The sequence below is a fragment of the Excalfactoria chinensis genome, unplaced genomic scaffold (assembly GCF_039878825.1).
Source record: "Excalfactoria chinensis isolate bCotChi1 unplaced genomic scaffold, bCotChi1.hap2 Scaffold_349, whole genome shotgun sequence".
NCBI lineage: Eukaryota > Metazoa > Chordata > Aves > Galliformes > Phasianidae > Excalfactoria > Excalfactoria chinensis.
The window spans coordinates 16,344-42,458 of NW_027315637.1; the positions used below are offsets into that span (position 1 = coordinate 16,344).

Here is a 26,115-nt window from a genome sequence, read left to right on the forward strand (position 1 = left end):
ATAGAGAGACATAGACACACCATAGAGACCCATAGAGACCCATAGTGACCCATAGGCCAAGACCCATAGAGCCCCATAGGGACACATAGAGACCCCATAGAGGACCCCATAGAGCCCAGCCCATATCGCCCCATAGCTGCCCCACACCTCATTGCAGGTAGTCCTCCAGGTCAGCCAGCAGCCTGATGTAGAACCTGGGCACTCCCTCCTTGTCCAACACCCCCCCGGGCTTTGGCGTAGGCCCGTCCCAGCAGCTCAAACTCCTCCAGGCACCTGGTGACGTCCCGGATCTTCATCGCGTTCCTGATGGTCCGGATCAGGTTGGACAGCTCCTCGAACCTGAGGGACCCACAAGTGTGGGGCTGACCCATAGGGACACATAGGGACACATAGGGACACATAGGGACCATAGGGACACATAGAGACCCATAGGGACCAATAGTGACCCATAGAAACCCATAGGGACACATAGGGGACCCAATAGGGACACATAGGGACCAATAGGGACCCATAGGGACACATAGGGACACATAGAGACCCATAGGGAGACATAGAGACCCATAGAGGACCAATACGGACACATAGTGACCCCATAGGGACCCATACAGACCCATAGGGACTCATAGAGAGCCATAAAGAACCATAGAAACCCATAGAGACCCATAGAAACCCATAGAGACCCATAGAGACCCATAGAGACCCATAGGGACCCATAGAGACCCATAGAGACCCATAGAGACCCATAGAGACCCATAGAGACACATAGGGACCAATAGAGACCCATAGACACCCATAGAGACCCATAGGAACACATAGAGACCCATAGGAAGCCATAGAGACCCATAGAGACCCGTAGAGACCCATAGGAACACATAGGGAAACATAGGGACCCATAGGAACACATAGAGACACATAGGGAGACACAGAGAAACATAGAGACCCATAGAGAGCCATAGAAACCCATAGAGACCCATAGGAACCCATAGAGACACATAGAGACCAATAGAGACCCATAGAGACCCATAGATATCCATAGACACCCATAGAGACCCATAGGGACACATAGGGACACATAGGCACACATAGAGAACCATAGGGACCCATAGAGACCAATAGAGACCCATAGAGACCCATACAGACCCATAGAGAAACACAGGGACCCCACAGAGATCCCATAGAGAACCATAAGGACCCATAGAGACCCATAGGGACCCATAGGAAGCCATAGAGACCCATAGGAACACATAGAGAGCCATAGGAACACAAAGAGACCCATAGAGACCCCATAGAGACACAGAGAGACCCATAGAAACCAATAGAAACCCATTGAGACCAATTAAGACCCATAGGGACCCATAGAGACCCATAGGGACCCATAGAGACCCATAGGAACACATAGAGAGCCATACGAAGCCATAGAGACCCATAGAGACCCATAGAGACCCATAGGAACACATAGGAACACATAGAGACCCATAGGAACCCATAGAGAGCCATTGAGACCCATAGAGACCCATAGGGACACATAGAGACCCATAGAGACCCATAGGGACCCATAGAGACCCATAAAGACCCATAGAGACCCATAGAGACCCATAGAGACCCATAGAGACCCATAGAGACCCATAGAGACCCATAGAGACCCAATAAAGAGATCATAAACCCCATAGAAATGAACTATAACCCCATATGAAGAGCAATAGGATCAGGTTGGACAGCTCCTCGAACCTGATGGACACAGAAGTGTGGGGCTGACCCATAGGGACACATAGGGACACATAGGGACACATAGGGACACATAGCGACCCATAGGGAGACATAGAGACACATAGAGAAAAATAGAGAAACATAGGGACCCATAGAGACCCATAGAGACACATAGGGACACACAGAGACCCATAGGGACACATAGAGAAACATAGAAAAACATAGGGACCCATAGAGAGACATAGAGACCCATTGGGACATATAGAGACCCATAGAAACACATAGAGACCCATAGGGAGACATAGGAACACATAGAGACCCATAGGAACCCATAGAGAGCCATTGAGACCCATAGGAACACATAGAGAGCCATAGGAACACATAGAGACACATAGAGACCCCATAGGGACACATAGAGACCCATAGAAACCAATAGAAACCCATTGAGACCAATTAAGACCCATAGGGACCCATAGAGACCCATAGGGACCCATAGAGACCCATAGGAACACATAGAGAGCCATACGAAGCCATAGAGACCCATAGAGACCCATAGAGACCCATAGGAACACATAGGAACACATAGAGACCCATAGGAACCCATAGAGAGCCATTGAGACCCATAGAGACCCATAAAGACACATAGAGACCCATAGGGACACATAGGGACCCATGGGGACACATACAGACCCATAGAGACACATAGGAACACATAGAGACCCATAGAGAACCATAGAGACCCATAGAGACCAATAGAGACCCATAGAGACCCATAGAGAAACATAGGGACCCATAGAGACCCATAGAGAGCCATTGAGACCCATAGAGACCCATAGGGACCCATAGAGACCCAATAAAGAGATCATAAACCCAATAGAAGTGAACTAGAATCCCATAGAAAGGAGACTGGGATCAGGTTGGACAGCTCCTCGAACCTGAGGGACCCACAAGTGTGGGGTGACCCATAGGGACACATAGGGACACATAGGGACACATAGGGACACATAGGGACACATAGGGAGACATAGAGACCCATAGGGACTCATAGGGACACATAGAGAGCCATAGAGACACATAGGGACACATAGAGACACATAGAGACCCACATAGACCCATACAGACCCATAGAAACCCATAGAGAGCCATAGGAACACATAGGGAACCATAGGGACCCATAGAGACACATAGAGACCCATAGGAACCCATAGAGACCCATAGAGACACATAGGGACCCATAGGGACACATAGAAACCCATACAGACCCATAGGGACTCATAGGAACACATAGAGACCCATAGGGACACATAGAGACCCATAGGGATTCATAGGGACCCACAGAGACCCATAGAGACCCATAGAGACCCAATAAAGAGATCATAAACCCAATAGAAGTGAACTAGAATCCCATAGGAAGGAGACTGGGATCAGGTTGGACAGCTCCTCGAACCTGAGGGACCCACAAGTGTGGGGTGACCCATAGGGACACATAGGGACACATAGAGAGCCATAGAGACACATAGGGACACATAGGGACACATAGGGAGACATAGAGAAACATAGGGACCCATAGAGAGACATAGAGACCCATAGAGACCCCATAGAGACCCATAGAGACCCCATAGGGACCCATAGAGACCCATAGGGACCCATAGAGACCCATAGAGACCCATAGGGACCCATAGAGACCCATAGAGAGCCATAGGGACCCATAGACACCCATAGAGACCCATAGGGACCCATAGGGACCCATACAGAGCCATAGAAACCCATAGAGACCCATAGGGACCCATAGAGACCCATAGAGACCCATAGAAACCCATAGAGACCCATAGGGACCCATAGAGACCCATAGAGACCCATAGAAACCCATAGAGACCCATAGAGACCCATAGAGATCCATAGGAACACATAGAGACCCATAGGAACTCATAGAGACCCATAGGGACCCATAGAGACCCATAGGGACCCATAGAGTGATGAGAAACCCCATAGAAATGAAGCATAACCCCATAGAAAGAGCAATAGGATCAGGTTGGAGAGCTCTTAAAACCCCATAGCGCCTCATAACCACCCCATATCCATCCCATATCCCCCCATATAACCCCATATCCCCCCTCCCTGCCCCATAGCTGCCCCATATCCCCTATGTTACCCCATATCCCCCCATAACCACCCCATATCCCCCCATATGACGCTATAACCATCCCATATCCCTTCCATATGACCCCATATCCCCCCATATGATCCCATAACCCCTCATAACCACCCCATATGCCACCATATCCACCCCATAACCCCCCATATCCTCCCATATCCCCCCATATCCCCCCCATAGGACCCCATATCCCCCCATATCCCCCCATAGGACCCCATATGACCCCATAACCACCCCATATCCCCCCATATGACCCCATAACCACCCCATATCCCCCCATATGACCCCATAACCCCCCATATCCACCCCATATCCCCCCATATGACCCCATATCCACCCCATATGACCCCATATCCCCCCATAACCACCCCATATCCCCCCATAGGACCCCATATCCCCCATATGACCCCATAACCACCCCATAGGACCCCATATCCCCCCATATGATCCCATAACCACCTCATAACCCCCAATATCCCCCCATAGGACCCCATAACCCCCCATAGGATTCCATATCCCCCCATAGGATTCCATATCCCCCCATAGGACCCCATATCCCCCCATAGAATTCCATATCCCCCCATAGGACCCCATATCCCCCCATAGGACCCCATAGGATTCCATAACCTCCCATATCCCCTCATAGGACCCCATATCCCCCCATATCCCCCCATAGGACCCCATATGACCCCATATCCCTCCATAACAACCCCATATCCCCCCATAGGACCCCATATGACCCCATATCCCTCCATAACAACCCCATATCCCCCCATAGGACCCCATATCCCCCCATAACCACCCCATATCCCCCCATAGGTCCCCATATCCCCCCATATGACCCCATAATCACCCCATAACCCCCCATAGGACCCCATATGACCCCATAACCACCCCATATCCCCCCATAGGACCCCATATCCACCCATAGGACCCCATAACCACCCCATATCCCCCCATAGGACACCATATCCCCCCCTATGACCCCATATCTCCCCATATGACCCCATATCCCCCCATAGGACCCCATATCCCCCGTAGGACCCCATATCCCCCCATAGGACCCCATAACCACCCCATATGACCCCATAACCACCCCATATGCCCCCATAGGACCCCATATGACCCCATATCCCCCATATAACCTCATATCCCCCCATAACCACCCCATATCCCCCCATAGGACCCCATATCCCCCCATAGGACCCCATATGACCCCATAACCACCCCATATCCCCCCATAGGACCCCATATCCCCCCATATAACCCCATAAGCACCCCATATCCCCCCATAGGACCCCATATCCCCCCATATGACCCCATATCCCCCCATAGGACCCCATATGACCCCATATCCCCCCATAACCACCCCATATCCCCCCATAGGACCCCATAGGACCCCATATGACCCCATAACCAACCCATATCCCCCCATATGACCCCATATCCCCCATAACCACCCCATATCCCCCCATAGGACTCCATATGACCCCATAACCACCCCATATGACCCCATAATCCCCCATATCCACCCCATAACCCTCCGTATCCACCCCATATGCCCCCATATGACCCCATAACCACCCCATATCCCCCCATATCCCCCCATAACCCCCCATATCCCCCCATATGACCCCATATCCCCCCATAGGACCCCATATCCCCCCATAACCACCCCATATCCCCCCATATGACCCCATACCCCCCCATATGATCCCATAACCACCCCATAACCCTTCATAACCCCCCATCTCTCCCCATATCCCCCTATATCTCCCCATATCCCCCCATCTCTCCCCATATCCCCCCATAGGACCCCATATCCCCCCACAGGACCCCATAACCACCCCATATCCCCCCATATGACCCCATATCCCCCCATAACCACCCCATATCCCCCCATAGGACCCCCTAACCACCCCATATCCCCCCTTATGCCCCCATATCCTCCCCATATCCCCCCATATGACCCCATATCCCCCCATATCCCCCCATAACCACCCCATATCCCCCCATAACCACCCCATATCCCCCCATAGGACCCCCTAACCACCCCATATCCCCCCTTATGCCCCCATATCCTCCCCATATCCCCCCATATGACCCCATATCCCCCCATAACCACCCCATATCCCCCCATAACCACCCCATATCCCCCCATAGGACCCCCTAACCACCCCATATCCCCCCTTATGCCCCCATATCCTCCCCATATCCCCCCATATGGCCCCACCCCATATCCCCCCATATGACCCCATATCCCCCCATAACCACCCCATATCCCCCCATAACCACCCCATATCCCCCCATAGGACCCCCTAACCACCCCATATCTCCCCTTATGCCCCCATATCCTCCCCATATCCCCCCATATGGCCCCATATCCCCCCATATCCCCCCATAACCACCCCATATCCCCCCATATGACCCCATATCCCCCCATAGGACCCCATATGACCCCATAACCACCACATATCCCCCTATAGGACCCCATAACCCCCCATATGACCCCATATCCCCCCATATGACCCCATAACCACCCCATATGCCCCCATAGGACCCCATAACCACCCCATATCCCCCCATAGGACCCCATATGACCCCATATCCCCCCATATCCCCCCATATCCCCCCCCTGCCCCACAGCTGCCCCCCATGTCCCCACCTCTTGTCCTTGGCGCTGCGCACGACGCGCTTCGTGTCCTCCTCATCCTCACTCAGCAGCAACGGCCTGAAGGGGGGGAACAGACACGTGTGGGGCGGCCCCATAGAGACACATAGAGACCCATAGGGACATATAGGGACACATAGGGACACATAGAGACACATAGGGACACATAGGGACACATAGGGACACATAGGGACCCATAGAGACCCCATAGAGACCCATAGAGACCCATAGAGACCCATAGAGACCCCATAGAGACCCCACAGTGACTGATAGAGACCCATAGAGACCCCATAGCGACCCATAGAGACCCCATAGTGCCCCCACAGCAACCCATAGAGACCCATAGCAACCCATAAGGACCCATAGGGACCCCATAGAGCCCCATAGAAACCTATGGAGACCCATAGAGCCCCATATAGCCCCATAGAGACCCATAGTGACCCATAGAGACCCCATAGAGACCCCATAGAGCCCCATATCCCCCCATAGCTGCCCCATAGAGCTCCATAGAGCCCCATACAGCCCAATATCCACCCCATAGAGCCCCATATCCCCCCATAGCTGCCCCATAGAGCTCCATAGAGCCCCATAGAGCCCAATATCCACCCCATAGAGCCCCATATCCCCCCATAGCTGCCCCATAGAGCTCCATAGAGCCCCATAGAGCCCAATATCCACCCCATAGAGCCCCATATCCCCCCATAGCTGCCCCATAGAGCTCCATAGAGCCCCATAGAGCCCAATATCCACCCCATAGAGTCCCATATCCACCCCATACAGCCCCATAGCGCCCCATAGTGACCCATAGAGCCCCATAGAGACCCATAGAACCACAGAGAGACCCATAGAGACCCATAGAGCCCCATAGCGCCCCATAGAGCCCCATATCCCCCCACAGAGCCCCATAGAGCCCCATAGCTGCCCCATAGCATCCCCATAGAGACCCATAGAGACCCATAGGGACCCACAGAGCCCCATAGAGACCCCATAGGGACCCATAGCATCCCCATAGAGCCCCATAGAGCCCCATAGGGACCCATAGAGCCCCATAGTGACCCACAGAGTCCCATAGAGACATATAGCAACCCCATGGAGACCCATAGAGACCCCAAAGAGACCCATAGAGACCCATAGAGACCTATGGAGACCCATAGAGACCCATAGAGACCCATAGAGACCCATAGAGACATATAGCAACCCCATAGAGACCCATAGAGACCCATAGAGTCCCATAGAGACCCACAGAGCCCCATAGAGACCCCATAGGGACCCATAGCGACACATAGAGACTCATAGCGACCCACAGAGTCCCATAGAGACCCATAGGGACCCATAGAGCCCCATATCCCCCCATAGAGACCCATAGAGCCCAATATCCACCCCATAGAGCCCCATAGAGCCCCACAGAGCCCCATAGTGCCCCATATCCCCCTACTTGCTGTAGTTGCCCGCGGTGGGTTTGCTGCTGAGCTCATCCCCATAACCACCCCATAGAGCCCCATAGAGACCCCATAGAGCCCCATAGCGACCCATAGAGACCCATAGAGACCCCACAGTGACTGATAGAGCCCCATAGAGCCCCATAGAGCCCCATAGCACCCCATAGAGACCCCATAGTGCCCCCATAGCAACCCATAGAGACCCATAGCAACCCATAAGGACCCATAGGGACCCCATAGAGCCCCATAGAAACCTATGGAGACCCATAGAGACCCATATCCCCCCATAGCGCCCCATAGCGCCCCCTACTTGCTGTAGTTGCCCGCTGTTGGTTTGCTGCTGAGCTCATCCCCATAACCACCCCATAACCACCCCATAGCGACCCATAGAGACCCCATAGCGACCCATAGGGACCCCATAGAGACCCATAGAGCCCCATAGAGCCCCATATCCACCACATAGAGCCCCATATCATCCCATAGAGCCCCCATAGTGACCCATAGAACCACAGAGAGATCCACAGAGACCCATAGAGACCCACAGTGACCCATAGAGACCACATAGTGACTTATAGAGACCCATAGAGACCCCATAGCGACCCACAGAGACCCCATAGTGCCCCCATAGCGACCCATAGAGACCCATAGAGCCCCATAGAGCCCCATAGAGATCCATAGAGTCCCTTAGAGACCCATAGAGACCCATAGAGACCCATAGCGACCCATAGAGCCCCACAGAGCCCCATAGCGACACATAGAGACCCATAGGGACCCATAGAGACCCATAGTGACCCATAGAGACCCATAGAGACCCCAAAGAGACCCATAGAAACCCATAGAGACCCATAGAGCCCCATAGAGACCCATATCCCCCCATAGCGCCCCCTACTTGCTGTAGTTGCCCGCTGTTGGTTTGCTGCTGAGCTCATCCCCATAACCACCCCATAACCACCCCATAGCGACCCATAGAGACCCCATAGCGACCCATAGGGACCCCATAGAGACCCATAGAGCCCCATAGAGACCTATGGAGACCCATAGAGACCCATAGAGACCCATAGCGACCCATAGGGACCCCATAGAGACCCATAGGGACCCCATAGAGACCCCATATAGCCCCATAGCATCCCCATAGAGACCCATAGGGACCCATAGACCCCATAGCGACCCATATCCCCCCATATCCCCCCATAACCACCCCATATCACCCCATATCACCCCATAATGCCCCATATCCCCCCATATCCCCCTATAGAGCCCCATAGAGCCCCATATCACCCCATAGCAACCCCATATCCCCCCATAGAGCCCCATATCCCCCCATATCCCCCCATATCACCCCATAGTGCCCCATATCCCCCTATAGAGCCCCATAGAGCCCCATATCACCCCATAGCAACCCCATATCCCCCCATAGAGCCCCATATCCCCCCATATCCCCCCATATCACCCCATAGAGACCCATAGAGCCCCATATCGACCCATAGAGCCCCATAGAGACCCCATATAGCCCCATAGCATCCCCATAGAGACCCCACAGAGCCCCATAGAGACCCCATAGAGCCCCATAGCGCCCCCTACTTGCTGTAGTTGCCGGCTGTTGGCTTGTTTGCTGAGCTCATCCCCATAACCACCCCATAACCACCCCATAGCGGACCCATAGAGACCCCATAGCGACCCATAGGGACCCCATAGAGACCCATAGAGCCCCATAGAGACCTATGGAGACCCATAGAGACCCATAGAGACCCATAGCGACCCATAGGGACCCCATAGAGACCCATAGGGACCCCATAGAGACCCCATATAGCCCCATAGCATCCCCATAGAGACCCATAGGGACCCATAGACCCCATAGCGACCCATATCCCCCCATATCCCCCCATAACCACCCCATATCACCCCATATCACCCCATAATGCCCCATATCCCCCCCATATCCCCCTATAGAGCCCCATAGAGCCCCATATCACCCCATAGCAACCCCATATCCCCCCATAGAGGCCCCATATCCCCCCCATATCCCCCCCATATCACCCCATAGTGCCCCATATCCCCCTATAGAGCCCCATAGAGCCCCATATCACCCCATAGCAACCCCATATCCCCCCATAGAGCCCCATATCCCCCCATATCCCCCCATATCACCCCATAGAGACCCATAGAGCCCCATATCGACCCATAGAGCCCCATAGAGGACCCCATATAGCCCCATAGCATCCCCATAGAGACCCCACAGAGCCCCATAGAGACCCCATAGAGCCCCATAGCGCCCCATAGCGCCCCCCTACTTGCTGTAGTTTGCCGGGCTGTTGGCTTGTTGCTGAGCTCATCCCCATAACCACCCCATAACCACCCCATAGCTGCCCCATATTGCCCCCTACTTGCTGTAGTTGCCCGCTGTGGGTTTGTTGCTGAGCTCATCCCCATAACCACCCCCATAGAGCCCCATAGAGCCCCATAGCACCCCATAGCGACCCCATAGAGCCCCATATCCCCCCATAGCTGCCCCATAGCATCCCCATAGAGACCCACAGAGCCCCATAGAGACCCATAGAGACCCATGTCCCCCCCATATCCCCCCATAACCACCACATATTCCCCCATATCCCCCCCATAGAGCCCCCATAGCGACTCACAGAGCCCCCATAGTGGGACCCATAGAGCCCCATAGCGACCCCATAAAGCCCCATAGTGACCCACAGCGACCCATAGAGCCACATAGAGACCCCATAGGGGACCCATAGAGACCCATAGAGACCCATAGAGCCCCATAGAGACCCCACAGAGCCCCATAGCATCCCCATAGAGACCCATAGGGGACACATAGAGCCCCATAGAGACCCATAGAGACCGATAGGGACCCATAGGGACCCATAGAGACCCATAGGGACCCATAGCGACCCATAGGGGACCCCATAGAGCCCCCATAGAGCCCCATAGAGTCCCATAGAGACCCATAGGGGACCCACAGGGCCCGGACCCAACAGGGACCCACAGAGTCCCACAGAGACCCATAGAGACCCATAGGGGACCCATAGAGGACACATAGGGACCCATAGAGACCCATAGGGACCCATAGGGACCCCATAGGGACCCATAGGGACCCATAGGGACTCATAGGGGACCCATAGAGACCCATAGGGACCCATAGCTGCCCCATAGCGCCCCCTACTTGCTGTAGTTGCCGGCTGTGGGTTTGCTGCTGAGCTCATCCCCCGACGCGGACGATTCCGATTCGCTGTCGGATCCGGTGGTGAAGAAACGGGACATGGCGGAACCAAATGGGTCTGTGGGGCGGGGGGGCACTTAGGGTTACGAGCCATAGGGCACAGCCCCATAGACAACGGCCCCATAGGGTTTAATGCCATACAGTCTGACCCCCATAGAGGACCAACCCCATAGGGTTTAATGCCATACAGTCTGACCCCATAGAGGACCAACCCCATAGGGTTTAATGCCATACAGTCTGACCCCATAGAGACCAACCCCATAGGGTTTAATGCCATACAGTCTGACCCCATAGAGGACCAACCCCATAGGGTTTAATGCCATACAGTCTGACCCCATAGAGACCAACCCCATAGGGTTTTAATGCCATACAGTCTGACCCCATAGAGACCAACCCCATAGGGTTTAATGCCATACAGTCTGACCCCATAGATCCCAGCCCCATAGATCCCAGCCCCATAGAGTTTAATGCCATACAGTCCTGACCCCATAGAGACCGGGCCCCATAGAGTTTAATGCCATACAGTCTGACCCCATAGAGTCTGACCCTATAAGGCCTGGCCCCATAGAGTCTGACCCTATAGAGTCTGACCCTATAGAGACCAGCCCCATAGAGTTTAATGCCATACAGTCTGACCCCATAGAGACCGGCCCCATAGAGTTTAATGCCATACAGTCCTGACCCCATAGAGACCAACCCCATAGGGTTTAATGCCATACAGTCTGACCCCATAGAGACCAACCCCATAGGGTTTAATGCCATACAGTCTGACCCCATAGATCCCAGCCCCATAGATCCCAGCCCCATAGAGTTTAATGCCATACAGTCTGACCCCATAGAGACCGGCCCCCATAGAGTTTAATGCCATACAGTCTGACCCCATAGAGTCTGACCCTATAAGGCCCTGGCCCCATAGAGTCTGACCCTATAGAGTCTGACCCTATAGAGACCAGCCCCATAGAGTTTAATGCCATACAGTCTGACCCCATAGAGACCGGCCCCATAGAGTTTAATGCCATACAGTCTGACCCCATAGAGTCCTGACCCTATAAGGCCTGGCCCCATAGAGTCTGACCCTATAGAGTCTGACCCTATAGAGACCAGCCCCATAGAGTTTAATGCCATACAGTCTGACCCCATAGAGTCTGACCCTATAAGGGCCTGGCCCCATAGAGTCTGACCCTATAGAGACCAGCCCCATAGAGTTTAATGCCATACAGTCTGACCCCATAGAGACCGGCCCCATAGAGTTTAATGCCATACAGTCTGACCCTATAAGGCCTGGCCCCATAGAGTCTGACCCTATAGAGTCTGACCCTATAGAGACCAGCCCCATAGAGTTTTAATGCCATACAGTCTAACCCCATAGAGTCTGACCCTATAAGGCCTGGCCCCATAGAGTCTGACCCCATAAAGTTTAGCCCCATAGATCCCAGTCCCATAGAGTCTGACACTATAGACTTTAGCCCCATAGATCCCAGTCCCCATAGAGTCTGACCCTATAGAGACCAGCCCCATAGAGTTTAATGCCATACAGTCTGACCCCATAGAGTCTGACTCTATAGGACCTGGCCCCATAGAGTCTGACCCTATAGAGACCGGCCCCATAGAGTTTAATGCCATACAGTCTGACCCCATAGAGTCTGACCCTATAGAGTCTGACCCTATAGAGTTTAGCCCCATAGCACCTGGCCCCATAGAGTCTGACCCCATAGAGCCCGGCCCCATAGAGTTTAATGCCATACAGTCTGACCCCATAGAGTCTGACCCTATAGAGTTTAGCCCCATAGATCCCAGCCCCCATAGACCCCATATAGCCCCATAGCTGCCCTATATCCCCCCATAGACCCCCCATCCGGGCCCCATATCTCCCCATATCTCCCCATAGACCCCCATATCCCCCCATAGCTTCCCCATATCCCCCCATAGACCCCCTATATAGCCACATAGACCCCCATATCCCCCCCCATAGACCCCCATAGACCCTCATAACCCCCCCATACCCCCCGTATAGCCCCATAGATCGCCCCATAGCCCCTATCCGGACCCATAGACCCCCATATCCCTCCATAGACCCCCATATCCGCCCCATAGGACCCCCCATATAGCCCCATATCCCCCCATAGACCCTCATATCCCCCCATATGCCCCCATATCACCCCATATCCGTCCCACATCCCCCCATAGACCCCCATATCCCCCCATAACCGCCCCATATAGCCCCATATCCCCCCATATCACCCTATATCCGCCCCATAGACACCCATATCCCCCCCAATACCCCCTCCCATAGCCGCCCCATATCCCCCCATATATCCCCATAGACCTCCATCCGGCCCCATATCTGCCCCATATCTCCCCATAGACCCCCATATCCCCCCATAGCTTCCCCATATCCCCCATAGACCCCAATAATGCCCCATAGACCCCCATATCCCCCCATAGACCCCCATATAGCCCCATAGCTGGCCCCATAGACCCCCATATCCCCCCATAGCCGCCCCCATAGCCCTCCATATCCCCCCATAGACCCCCATATAGCCCCATATCTGCCCCATATCCCCCCACAGATCCCCATATAGCCCCATAGACCCCCCATATCCCCCCATATCACCCCATATCCCCCCATAGACCTCCATAGCTGCTCCATATCCCCCCATATCTGCCCCATATCACCCCATATGCCCCCATAGACCACTATATCCCCCCCCATATCCCCCATATCCCCCCATATAGGCCCCATACCGGCCCCCATATCCCCCCATAGACCCCCATATCCCCCCATAGCTGCCCCATATAACCCCCATATCCCCCCATACAGCCCATACCTGCCCCATATGCCCCCACAGACCCCCATATAACCCCAAATAGCCCCATAGACCCCCATATAGCCCCATATCCCCCCATACACCCCCATATAGCCCCATATCCCCCCATAGCTGTCCCCATATCCCCCCCATAGCTGCCCCATATCCCCCCATATAGCCCCATAGTTGGCCCCATAGCCCCTATCCGGCCCCATAGACCCCCATATCCCTCCATAGACCCTCATATCCCCCCCATATAGCCCCATAGACCCCCCATAGCTGGCCCCATAGCCACCATATAACCCCATATCCCCCCATAGACCCCTATATAGCCGCATAGACCACCATATCTACCCCATAGCTGCCCCATATCCCCCCATATCGGTCCCATATCCCCCATAAACCCCCATAGACCCCCATATCCCCCCATAGAGCCCCATATCCCCCCATATAACCCCCTATAGCCCCATAGATCGCCCCATAGCCCCTATCCCACCCCATATCCTCCCACAGACCCCAATACAGCCCCATATCCCCCATATAACCCCATAGACCCCCATGTATCCCCATAGACCCTCATAACCCCCTCATATAGCCCCAAATCCCATCATAGACCCCCATACAGCCCCATATCCCCCCAAAAGCTGCCCCATATTCCCCCATATAGCCCCATAGACCCCCATAAAACCCCATATCCCCCCATATAACTCCATATCCCCCCATACCTGCCCCATATCCCCCCATAGACCCCAATACATCCCCATAGACCCCCATATCCCCCCATAGACCCCCATATCCCCCCATAGAGCCCCATATCCCCCCATAGACCCCCATATCCCCCCATAGAGCCCCATATCCCCCCATAGACCCCCATATCCCCCCATAGAGCCCCATATCCCCCCATAGACCCCCATATCCCCCCATAGAGCCCCATATCCCCCCATAGACCCCCATACAGCCCCATAGACCCCCATATCTCCCCATAGACCCCCATATCCCCCCATAGACCCCAATACATCCCCATAGACCCCCATATCCCCCCATAGAGCCCCATATCCCCCCATAGACCCCCCATATCCTCCCATAGAGCCCCATATCCCCCCATATCCCCCCATAGAGCCCCATATCCCCCCATAGACCCCCATATCCCCCCATAGACCCCCATATCCCCCCATAGAGCCCCATATCCCCCCATACCCCCCATAGACCCCCATACAGCCCCATATCCCCCTATGTCCCCCCATATCCCCCCATAGACCCCCATATAGCCCCATAGACCCCCATATAACCCCATAGCTGCCCCATAGACCCCCATATCCCCCATATAACCCTATATCGGCCCTATATCCCACCCCATAACCCCCCATATCCCCCCATAGACCCCCATATCCCCCCATATCCCCCCCATAGACCTCAATACAGCCCCATATCCCCCCATATTCCCCCATATCCCCCCATAGAGCCCCATATCCCCCCATATCCCCCCATAGAGCCCCATATCCCCCCATAGACCCCCATAGAGCCCCATATCCCCCCATAGACCCCCATATGATCCCACAGACCCCAATACAGCCCCATAGACCCCAATACAGCCCCATAGACCCCCATATGATCCCATAGACCCCCCATATCCCCCCATAGACCCCAATACAGCCCCATAGACCCCTGTATAGCCCCATAGACCCCCATATCTCCCCATAGACCCCCATATCCCCCCATAGACCCCCATATAGCCCCATAGACCCCCATACCCCCCATAGACCCCCATACAGCCCCATATCCCCCTATGTCCCCCCATATCCCCCCATAGACCCCCATATAGCCCCATAGACCCCCATATCCCCCATATAACCCTATATCGGCCCTATATCCCACCCCATAACCCCCCATATCCCCCCATAGACCCCCATATCCCCCCATATCCCCCCCATAGACCTCAATACAGCCCCATATCCCCCCATATTCCCCCATATCCCCCCATATAACCCCATATCCCCCCATATAACCCCATAGACCCCCATATAACCCTATATCCCCCCCATAGACCCCAATACAGCCCCATATCCCACCCCATATCCCCCCATATCCCCCATAGCCCACTATATCCCCCCCATATCCCCCCATATCGGCCCATGGACCCCCATATCCACCCATATCACCCTATATCGGCCCTATATTCCTCCATACAGCCCCATATCCCCCCCCATATCCCCCCATAGACCCCAATACAACCCCATAGACCCCAATACAACCCCATAGACCCCAATACAGCCCCATAGACCCCAATACAGCCCCATAGACCCCAATACCGCCCCATAGACCCCCATATCACCCTATATCGGCCCTATATCCCCCCATAGACCCCAATACAGCCCCATCTCCCCCCACCTCCCCCCACGCGCTCGCAGCCGCTCACGCCGCCGAGCGGAAGTTCGCCAAGAGAGAGAGAACGCCGCCGGAAGTCCCGCCCCTTTTCCCTTTTACAAACAGACGGAAGTGGCGTCATCAACACGCGACGAGAGCCCTGTGCACAAGCCCCGCCCACTTCCGGGATAAAGACGGAACGGGGAACAGAGCTCTGCCCCATAGAGACACATGGGGACACATAGGGACCATAGGGGGACATAGGGACCCATAGAGACCCATAGGGACCCATAGGGACACATAGAGACCCATAGAGACCCATAGAGAGTCATAGAGACCCCATAGAGACCCCTTAGGGACCCTATAGGGACACATAGAGACCCATAGGGACCCGTAGGGACCCCATAAAGACCCATAGAGATCCATAGAGACACATTGGGACCCATAGGGACACATAGAGACACATAGGGACCCGTAGGGACCCATAGAGACCCATACGGACACATAGAGACCCATAGAGACCCATAGAGACCCCATAGAGACCCCATAAAGACCCATAGAGACCCATAGGGACACATAGAGACCTATAGAGACCCCATAGAGACCCATAGGGACACATAGAGACCCATAGAGACCCATAGAGACCCCATAGGGACCCATAGAGACCCCATAGAGAGTCATAGAGACCCCATAGGGACCCATAGAGACCCATAGAGACCCCATAGGGACCCATAGGGACACATAGAGACACATAGAGACCCCATAGGGACCCCATAGAGACCCATAGGGACCATAGGGACCATAGGGACACATAGGGACACATAGAGACCCATAGGGACACATAGGGAGACATAGAGACCCATAGAGACCCATAGGGACACATAGGGACACATAGAGACCATAGGGACACATAGGGACACATAGAGACCCATAGAGACCCATAGGGACCCATAGGCACCCATAGGGACCATAGGGACACATAGAGACCCATAGGGACCCATAGGGACCCATAGAGACCCATAGAGACCCCATAGAGACACATAGAGACACATAGGGACACATAGGGAGACATAGGGACACATAGAGACACATAGGGAACATAGGGACACATAGGGACACATAGGGACACATAGGGGGACATAGGGACACATAGGGACACATAGGGACACATAGAGACCCATAGAGACCCCATAGAGACCCATAGGGACACATTCAGACCCATAGGGACACATAGGGAGACATAGGGTAACATAGGGACACATTGAGACACATAGGGACCCATAGAAAGACATTGGGACCCATAGAGAACCATAGAGAGACATAGAGACACATAGAGACCCATAGAGACCCATAGGGACCCATAGACACACATAGAGACCCATAGAGACCCATAGAGACACATAGAGACCCATAGGGAGCCATAGGGAGACATTGAGACCCATAGGGACCCATAGGGAGACATTGAGACCCATAGGGAGACATTGAGATACATTGAGACCCATAGAGACTCATTGGGACCCATAGGGAGACATAGGGACACATAGAGACACATAGGGACACATAGGGACCATAGGGACACATAGGGACATAGGGACACATAGGGACACATAGGGACACATAGAGACCCATAGGGACACATAGGGACACATAGGGACACATAGGGACACATAGGGAACATAGGGACACATAGGGACACATAGGGACACATAGGGACACATAGGGACCCATAGAGACCCATAGGGACACATAGAGAGACATAGAGACCCATAGGGACACACTGAGACCCATAGGGACACATTCAGACCCATAGGGACCCATAGGGAGACATAGGGTAACATAGGGACACATTGAGACACATAGGGACCCATAGAAAGACATTGGGACCCATAGAGAACCATAGAGAGACATAGAGACACATAGAGACCCATAGAGACCCATAGGGACCCATAGACACACATAGAGACCCATAGAGACCCATAGAGACACATAGAGACCCATAGGGAGCCATAGGGAGACATTGAGACCCATAGGGACCCATAGGGAGACATTGAGACCCATAGGGAGACATAGAGATACATTGAGACCCATAGAGACTCATAGGGACCCATAGGGACACATAGGGACACATAGAGACACATAGGGACCATAGGGACACACAGGGACACATAGGGACATAGGGACACATAGGGACACATTGAGACCCATAGGAAGACTATGCCCTGCCCCATAAGTGCCTCTCCCTGCCCCATAAGTGCTTGTTCCTGCCCCATAAGTGCCTCTCCCTGCCCCATAAGCTCCTCTCTGCCCCATAAGTGCCACTTCCAGCCCCATAAGTGCTTGTCCCTGCCCCATAAGTGCCGCTCCCTGCCCCATAAGTGCCTCTCCCTGCCCCATAAGTGCTTGTTCCTGCCCCATAAGTGCTTGTCCCTGCCCCATAAGTGTCTCTCCCTGCCCCATAAATGCTTGTTCCTGCCCCATAAGTGCTTGTCTCTGCCCCATAAGTGCTTGTTCCTGCCCCACAAGTGCTTCTCCCTGCCCCATAAGTGCCTCCCCTTCCCCATAAGTGCTTCTCCCTGCCCCATAAGTCCCTCTCTCTGCCCCATAAGTGCTGCTCCCTGCCCCATAAGTGCTTGTCCCTGCCCCATAAGTGCTTGTCTCTGCCCCATAAGTGCTTGTCCCTGCCCCATAAGCCCCTCTCTGCCCCATAAGTGCCTCTGCCTGCCCCATAAGTGCTTGTTCCTGTCCCATAAGTGCCTCTCCCTGCCCCATAAGTGCTTGTTCCTGCCCCATAAGTGCTTGTTCCTGCCCCATAAGTGCCTCTCCCTGCCCCATAAGTGCCTCTCTCAGCCCCATAAGTGCCTCTCCCTGCCCAATAAGTGCCTCTCCCTGCCCCATAAGTGCTTGTCCCTGCCCCATAAGTGTCTCTCTCTGCCCCATAAGTGCCTGTCGCTGCCCCATAAGCTCCTCTCAGCCCCATAAGTGCCTCTTCCTGCCCCATAAGTGCTTGTCCCTGCCCCATAAGTGCCGCTCCCTGCCCCATAAGTGCCTCTCCCTGCCCCATAAGTGCTTGTCCCTGCCCCATAAGTGCCTCTCCCTGCCCCATAAGCTCCTCTCTGCCCCATAAGTGCCTCTCCCAGCCCCACAAGTGCTTGTTCCTGCCCCATAAGTGTCTCTCCCTGCCCCATAAGTGCTTGTTCCTGCCCCATATGTGCCTCCTCCTGCCCCATAAGTGCTTGTCCCTGCCCCATAAGTGTCTCTCCCTGCCCCATAAGTGCTTGTCCCTGCCCCATAAGCTCCTCTCAGCCCCATAAGTGCCTCTCTCAGCCCCATAAGTGCTTCTCCCTGCCCCATAAGTCCCTCTCCCTGCCCCATATGCTCCTACCTGCCCCCTAAGTGCTGCTCTCTGCCCCATAAGTGCCACTCTCTGCCCCATAAGTGCCTCTCCCAGCCCCATAAGTGTCTCTCCCTGCCCCATAAATGCTTGTTCCTGCCCCATAAGTGCCTCTCCCTGCCCCACAAGTGTCGCTCCCTGCCCCATAAGTGCTTGTCCCTGCCCCATAAGTGCCGCTCCCTGCCCCATAAGCTCCTCTCAGCCCCATAAGTGCCTCTCTCAGCCCCATAAGTGCTTCTCCCTGCCCCATAAGTCCCTCTCCCTGCCCCATATGCTCCTACCTGCCCCCTAAGTGCTGCTCTCTGCCCCATAAGTGCCACTCTCTGCCCCATAAGTGCCTCTCCCAGCCCCATAAGTGTCTCTCCCTGCCCCATAAATGCTTGTTCCTGCCCCATAAGTGCCTCTCCCTGCCCCACAAGTGTCGCTCCCTGCCCCATAAGTGCTTGTCCCTGCCCCATAAGTGTCTCTCTGCCCCATAAGTGCTTGTTCCTGCCCCATAAGTGCCCCTCTCTGCCCCATAAGTGCCCCTCTCTGCCCCACAAGTGCTTGTCCCTGCCCCATAAGTGCCTCCTCCTGCCCCATAAGTGCCTCTCTCAGCCCCATTAGTGCTTGTCCCTGCCCCATAAGTGCTTGTCCCTGCCCCATAAGTGCTTGTCCCTGCCCCATAAGCTCCTCTCAGCCCCATAAGTGCCTCTCTCAGCCCCATAAGTGCTTCTCCCTGCCCCATAAGTCCCTCTCCCTGCCCCATATGCTCCTACCTGCCCCCTAAGTACTGCTCTCTGCCCCATAAGTGCTTGTTCCTGCCCCATATGTGCCTCCTCCTGCCCCATAAGTGCTTGTTCCTGCCCCACAAGTGCTTGTTTGTGCCCCACAGATCAGAAGGACGGCTACCGGAAGGGGGACGGAGGTTACCTTCGCCGTGGGGCCTACAGGCAACAGGAGCGCTCCTCCAACTACTGAGCCCCATAGCGCTGCCCCATAGATGGCGCTGCCCCATAGCTCTGCCCCATAGATCTGCCCCATAGCTCTGCCCCATAGATGGCGCTATCCTATAGCTCTGCCCCATAGATGACTCTGCCCCATAGATGGAGCTGCCCCATAGCTCTGCCCCATAGCTGACTCTGCCCTATGGGGCTGCCCCATAGATGGCGCTATCCCATAGCTCTGCCCCATAGATGACTCTGCCCTATGGGGCTGCCCCATAGATGGCGCTGCCCCATAGCTCTGCCCCATAGATGACTCTGCCCCATAGCTCTACCCCATAGATGGCGCTGCCCCATAGCTCTGCCCCATAGCTGACTCTGCCCTATGGGGCTGCCCCATAGATGACTCTGCCCCATAGCTCTGCCCCATAGATGACTCTGCCCTATGGGGCTGCCCCATAGATGACTCTGCCCCATAGCTGACTCTGCCCCATGACTCTGCCCCATAGCTCTGCCCCATAGCTGACTCTGCCCCATAGCTCTGCCCCATAGATGGCTCTGCCCTATGGGGCTGCCCCATAGATGGCGCTATCCCATAGCTCTGCCCCATAGCTCTGCCCCATAGATGGCGCTGCTCCATAGCGCTGCCCCATAGATGGCGCTGCCCCATAGATCTGCCCCATAGATCTGCCTCATAGATGACTCTGCCCCATAGATCACTCTACCCCATAGCTCTGCTCTGCCCCATAGATGACTCTGCCCCATAGATGGCTCTACCCCATAGCTCTGCCCCATAGATGGCGCTATTCCATAGCTCTGCCCCATAGCTCTGCCCCATAGCTGACTCTGCCCTATGGGGCTGCCCCATAGATGGCGCTATCCCATAGCTCTGCCCCATAGATGACTCTGCCCTATGGAGCTGCCCCATAGATGGCGCTGCCCCATAGCTCTGCCCCATAGATGACTCTGCCCCATAGCTCTACCCCATAGATGGCGCTGCCCCATAGCTCTGCCCCATAGCTGACTCTGCCCTATGGGGCTGCCCCATAGATGGCGCTATCCCATAGCTCTGCCCCATAGATGACTGCCCCATAGCTGACTCTGCCCCATAGCTCTGCCCCATAGCTGACCCTGCCCCATAGCTCTGCCCCATAGCTGACTCTGCCCTATGGGGCTGCCCCATAGATGGCGCTGCCCCATAGCTCTGCCCCATAGATGACTCTGCCGCATAGCTCTGCCCCATAGCTCTGCCCCATAGATGGCGCTGCCCCATAGCTCTGCCCCATAGATAACTCTGCCCTATGGGGCTGCCCCATAGATGGCTCTTCCCTATAGCTCTGCCCCATAGCTGACCCTGCCCCATAGCTCTGCCCCATAGATGGCGCTGCCCCATAGATGACTCTACCCCATAGATCTGCCCCATAGCTGACTCTGCCCCATAGCTCTGCCCCATAGATGGCTCCACCTTCCAATAAAGTGGTGTTGGTAGCAAGCAGTCGTGCTTGTCGTCACTTGTGGGGCACGGTGGGTTCTGCCCCATAGCGTGTGGGGCACAAAGGGGATGCTGCCCCAGAACCCATATGTCCCTATGGACCCCACATCTATGGGTCCTGCCCCACATCTATGGACCCACCCCACATCTATGGGTCCCAATAGGACCCTATAGGCCCCACATCTATGGGTCCTGCTCCCCACTTATGGGTCCACCCCACACTTATGGGTCCCACCCCACACGTATGGGTCCCACCTCTCATCTATGGGTCTGCCCCACATCTATGGGTACCAACATGCCCCTATGGACCCCACATCTATGTGTCCCACCCCACACTTATGGGTCCTGCCCCACATCTCTTGGTCCCACCCCACATCTCTTGGTCCTGCCCCACACTTATGGGTCCCACCCCACATCTCTGGGTCCCACACACACACACAGACTGAAAATCATTTTGGGACTCTTTTATTTCCCCCCAGATTCACAGAACAATGTGGGGCTCCGCCCCATAAGTGTGGGTCCCAGCCCCATAGGAAAGAGCTCAGCCCCATATTGGAGCTCTCTGCCCCCCAAGTGTGGGTCTGTGCCCCATAGGGGAGAGCTCAGCCCCATATTAAGGCTCTCTGCCCCCCAAGTGTGGGTCTGTGCCCCATAGGGGAGAGCTCAGCCCCATATCGGGGCTCTCTGCCCCCCAAGTGTGGGTCTCTGCCCCATAGCAGCGAGCTCAGCCCCATATTAAGGCTCTCTGCCCCCCAAGTGTAGGTCTCTGCCCCATAGGGGAGAGCTCAGCCCCATATTAAGGCTCTCTGCCCCATAAGTGTGGGTCTGTGCCCCATAGGAGCGAGCTCAGCCCTATATTAAGGCTCTCTGCCCCCCAAGTGAGGGTCTGTGCCCCATAGCGAAGAGTTCAGCCCCATATTGGGGCTCTCTGCCCCCCAAGTGTGGGTCTGTGCCCCATAGCGAAGAGTTCAGCCCCATATTGGGGCTCTCTGCCCCCCAAGTGTGGGTCTGTGCCCCATAGGGAAGAGCTCAGCCCCATATTGGGGCTCTCTGCCCCCCAAGTGAGGGTCTGTGCCCCATAGCGAAGAGTTCAGCCCCATATTGGAGCTTTCTGCCCCATAAGTGTGGGTCTGTGTCCCATAGGGGAGAGCTCAGCCCCATATTGGGGCTCTCTGCCCCCCAAGTGTGGGTCTGTGCCCCATAGGAGTGAACTCAACCCCATATTGGGGCTCTCTGCCCCCCAAGTGTGGGTCTGTGCCCCATAGGGGAGAGCTCAGCCCCATATTGGGGCTCTCTGCCCCACAAGTGTGGGTCTGTGCCCCATAGCGAAGAGTTCAGCCCCATATTGGGGCTCTCTGCCCCCCAAGTGTGGGTCTGTGCCCCATAGGGGAGAGCTCAGCCCCATATTGAGGCACTTCTGACCCCATATTGGGGCTCTCTGCCCCCCAAGTGTGGGTCTGTGCCCCATAGGGGAGAGCTCAGCCCCATATTGAGGCACTTCTGACCCCATATTGGGGCTCTCTGCCCCCCAAGTATGGGTCTGTGCCCCATAGGGGAGAGCTCAGCCCCATATTGGGGCTCTCTGCCCCCCAAGTGTGGGTCCCCAACACCGAGTGTGGGTCTGAACCCCATAGCAGCACCAAAATGTGTGGGTCTGTGCCCCATAGCGGGGCTCTGTGCCCCCCAAGTGTGGGTCCCTGATCTCAAGTGTAGGTCTGTGCCCCCTAAGTGTGAGTCTGTGCCCCATAGCAGCCCCAAAATGGGGCCCTGTGCCCCCCAGGTGTGGGTCTGTGACCCCCAAGTGTGGGTCTGTGCCCCATAGCACCCCCAAAGTGGGACCCTGTGCCCCCCAAGTGTGGGTCCCTGATCTCAAGTGTGGGTCTGTGTCCCCTAGCAGCCCCAAAGTGGGGCTCCGTGCCCCCTAAGTGTGGGTCTGTGCCCCCCAAGTGTGGGTCCCTGACCTCAAGTGTGGGTCTCTGCCCCATAGCAGCACCGAAATGGGGCCCTGTGCCTCCCAAGTGTGGGTCTGTGCCCCATAGTGGGTCCAAAATGGGGCCCTGTGCCCCCCAAGTGTGGGTCTGTGCCCCCTAAGTGTGGGTCTGTGCCCCATAGTGGGGCCCTGTGCCCCCTAAGTGTGGGTCTGTGCCCCATAGCACCCCCTAAGTGTGGGTCTGTGCCCCCTAAGTGTGGGTCTGTGCCCCATAGCACCCCCTAAGTGTGGGTCTGTGCCCCCTAAGTGTGGGTCCCTGACCTCAAGTGTGGGTCTGTGCCCCCCAAGTGTGGGTCTTGTCCCTCCCCCCCCCTGCCCCACATCCTCACCTCCACGGTCTCCTTGTAGTGCATCGTGGCTGCCCCCCCCCCGCCCCACACCCCATAACTTTGGGGGCGGCCGCTATGGGGCGGGGGGCGCTGGGGCGCCGTGGGGCCAGGCGGGGGATGCGGGATGGACGGACTTGGGGGGCTGAGCCCCATAGAGGCCTATTCACCCCTCCGCCCCATAGAAGGGCTTTTCTGCCCCATAGCGGGGCGTTTCTGCCCCATAGAGGGGCTTTTCTGCCCCATAGCGGGTGGATTCTGCCCCATAAGTGGAGGATTCTGCCCCATAGCGGGGTCAGCCTGCCCCATAGGGGGTGGGTTCTGCCCCATAGAGGAGCCAACCTGCCCCATAGAGGAGCCAATCTGCCCCATAGCGAGGCCAGGCTGCCCCATAGAGGAGCCAATCTGCCCCATAGGGGTTGTGCTCTGCCCCATAGCGAGGCCAGGCTGCCCCATAGCAAAGCTTGGAGCTGGGTGAGGAGAGGAGGGGGGGGACGGGGTGAACCTGGGGGGCAGGCGGGGACGGGGAGGCGAGAACGGAGACGGGGGGCAGGGAAATAATGGGGGGCAGAGACACGGTGGGGGGCTGGGATCTGTGGGGCAGAGATATATGGGTCAGAAGGCCAATGTGGGGCAGGGATCTGTGGGTCAGAGGGTTGATGTGGGGCAGGGATCTGTGGGGCAGAGACACGATGTGGGGCTGGGATATATGGGGCAGAGATATGGTGTGGGTCAGAGGGCCGATGTGGGGCAGAGAGATGTGGGTCAGAGGGTCGATGTGGGGCAGAGATATATGGGTCAGAGAGCTGATGTGGGGCTGGGATCTGTGGGGCTGGGATCTGTGGGTCAGAGAGATCATGTGGGGCTGGAAGCTGTGGGTCAGAGACACGATGTGGGGCAGAGCGATATGGGGCAGAGAGATGTGGGTCAGAGGGCTGATGTGGGGCAGAGAGGCGATGTGGGGCTGGGATCTGTGGGTCAGAGACTCGATGTGGGGCAGGGATCTGTGGGTCAGAGAGATCATGTGGGGCTGGAATATGTGGGTCAGAGACTCGATGTGGGGCAGAGAGATGTGGGGCTGGGATCTGTGGGTCAGAGCTATATGGGGCAGGGCTATATGGGTCAGAGACATGATGTGGGGCAGAGAGACGATATGGGGCTGGGATCTGTGGGTCAGAGACACGATGTGGGGCTGGGATCTGTGGGTCAGAGGGCCGATGTGGGTCAGAAGGCCGATGTGGGGCAGAGATATATGGGGCTGGGATCTGTGGGGCTGGGACTTGTGGGTCAGAAGGCTGATGTGGGGCAGAAATATATGGGTCAGAGGGTCGATGTGGGGCAGGGATCTGTGGGGCAGAGAGCCGATGTGGGTCAGAGCTATATGGGTCAGAGCTATATGGGTCAGAAGGTCGATGTGGGGCTGGGATCTGTGGGGCAGAGAGATGTGGGTCAGAGAGCCAATGTGGGTCAGAAGGCTGATGTGGGGCAGAAATATATGGGTCGGAGACACGATGTGGGTCAGAGAGCTGATGTGGGTCAGAGCGATGTGGGTCAGAGCGATATGGGTCAGAGACACAATGTGGGGCAGAGAGCCGATGTGGGTCAGAGGGCCGATGTG

At 55.6% G+C, this 26,115-nt stretch overlaps 1 protein-coding gene across 1 annotated transcript in view; it reads right to left on the minus strand.

Annotated features, from left to right (window-relative positions):
* LOC140264934 (eukaryotic translation initiation factor 3 subunit C-like) overlaps positions 1 to 16,482 on the minus strand; it is a 28,972-nt gene extending 12,490 nt beyond the window's left edge. Inside the window, 5 exon segments of the mRNA XM_072360840.1 lie at positions 146 to 223; positions 225 to 339; positions 6,528 to 6,593; positions 11,148 to 11,262; positions 16,428 to 16,482. Of these exon segments, the coding sequence (XP_072216941.1) occupies positions 146 to 223; positions 225 to 339; positions 6,528 to 6,593; positions 11,148 to 11,245 (357 nt within the window). The 5' untranslated portion in view covers positions 11,246 to 11,262; positions 16,428 to 16,482.
* Between the last annotated feature and the right edge of the window lie 9,633 nt (positions 16,483 to 26,115).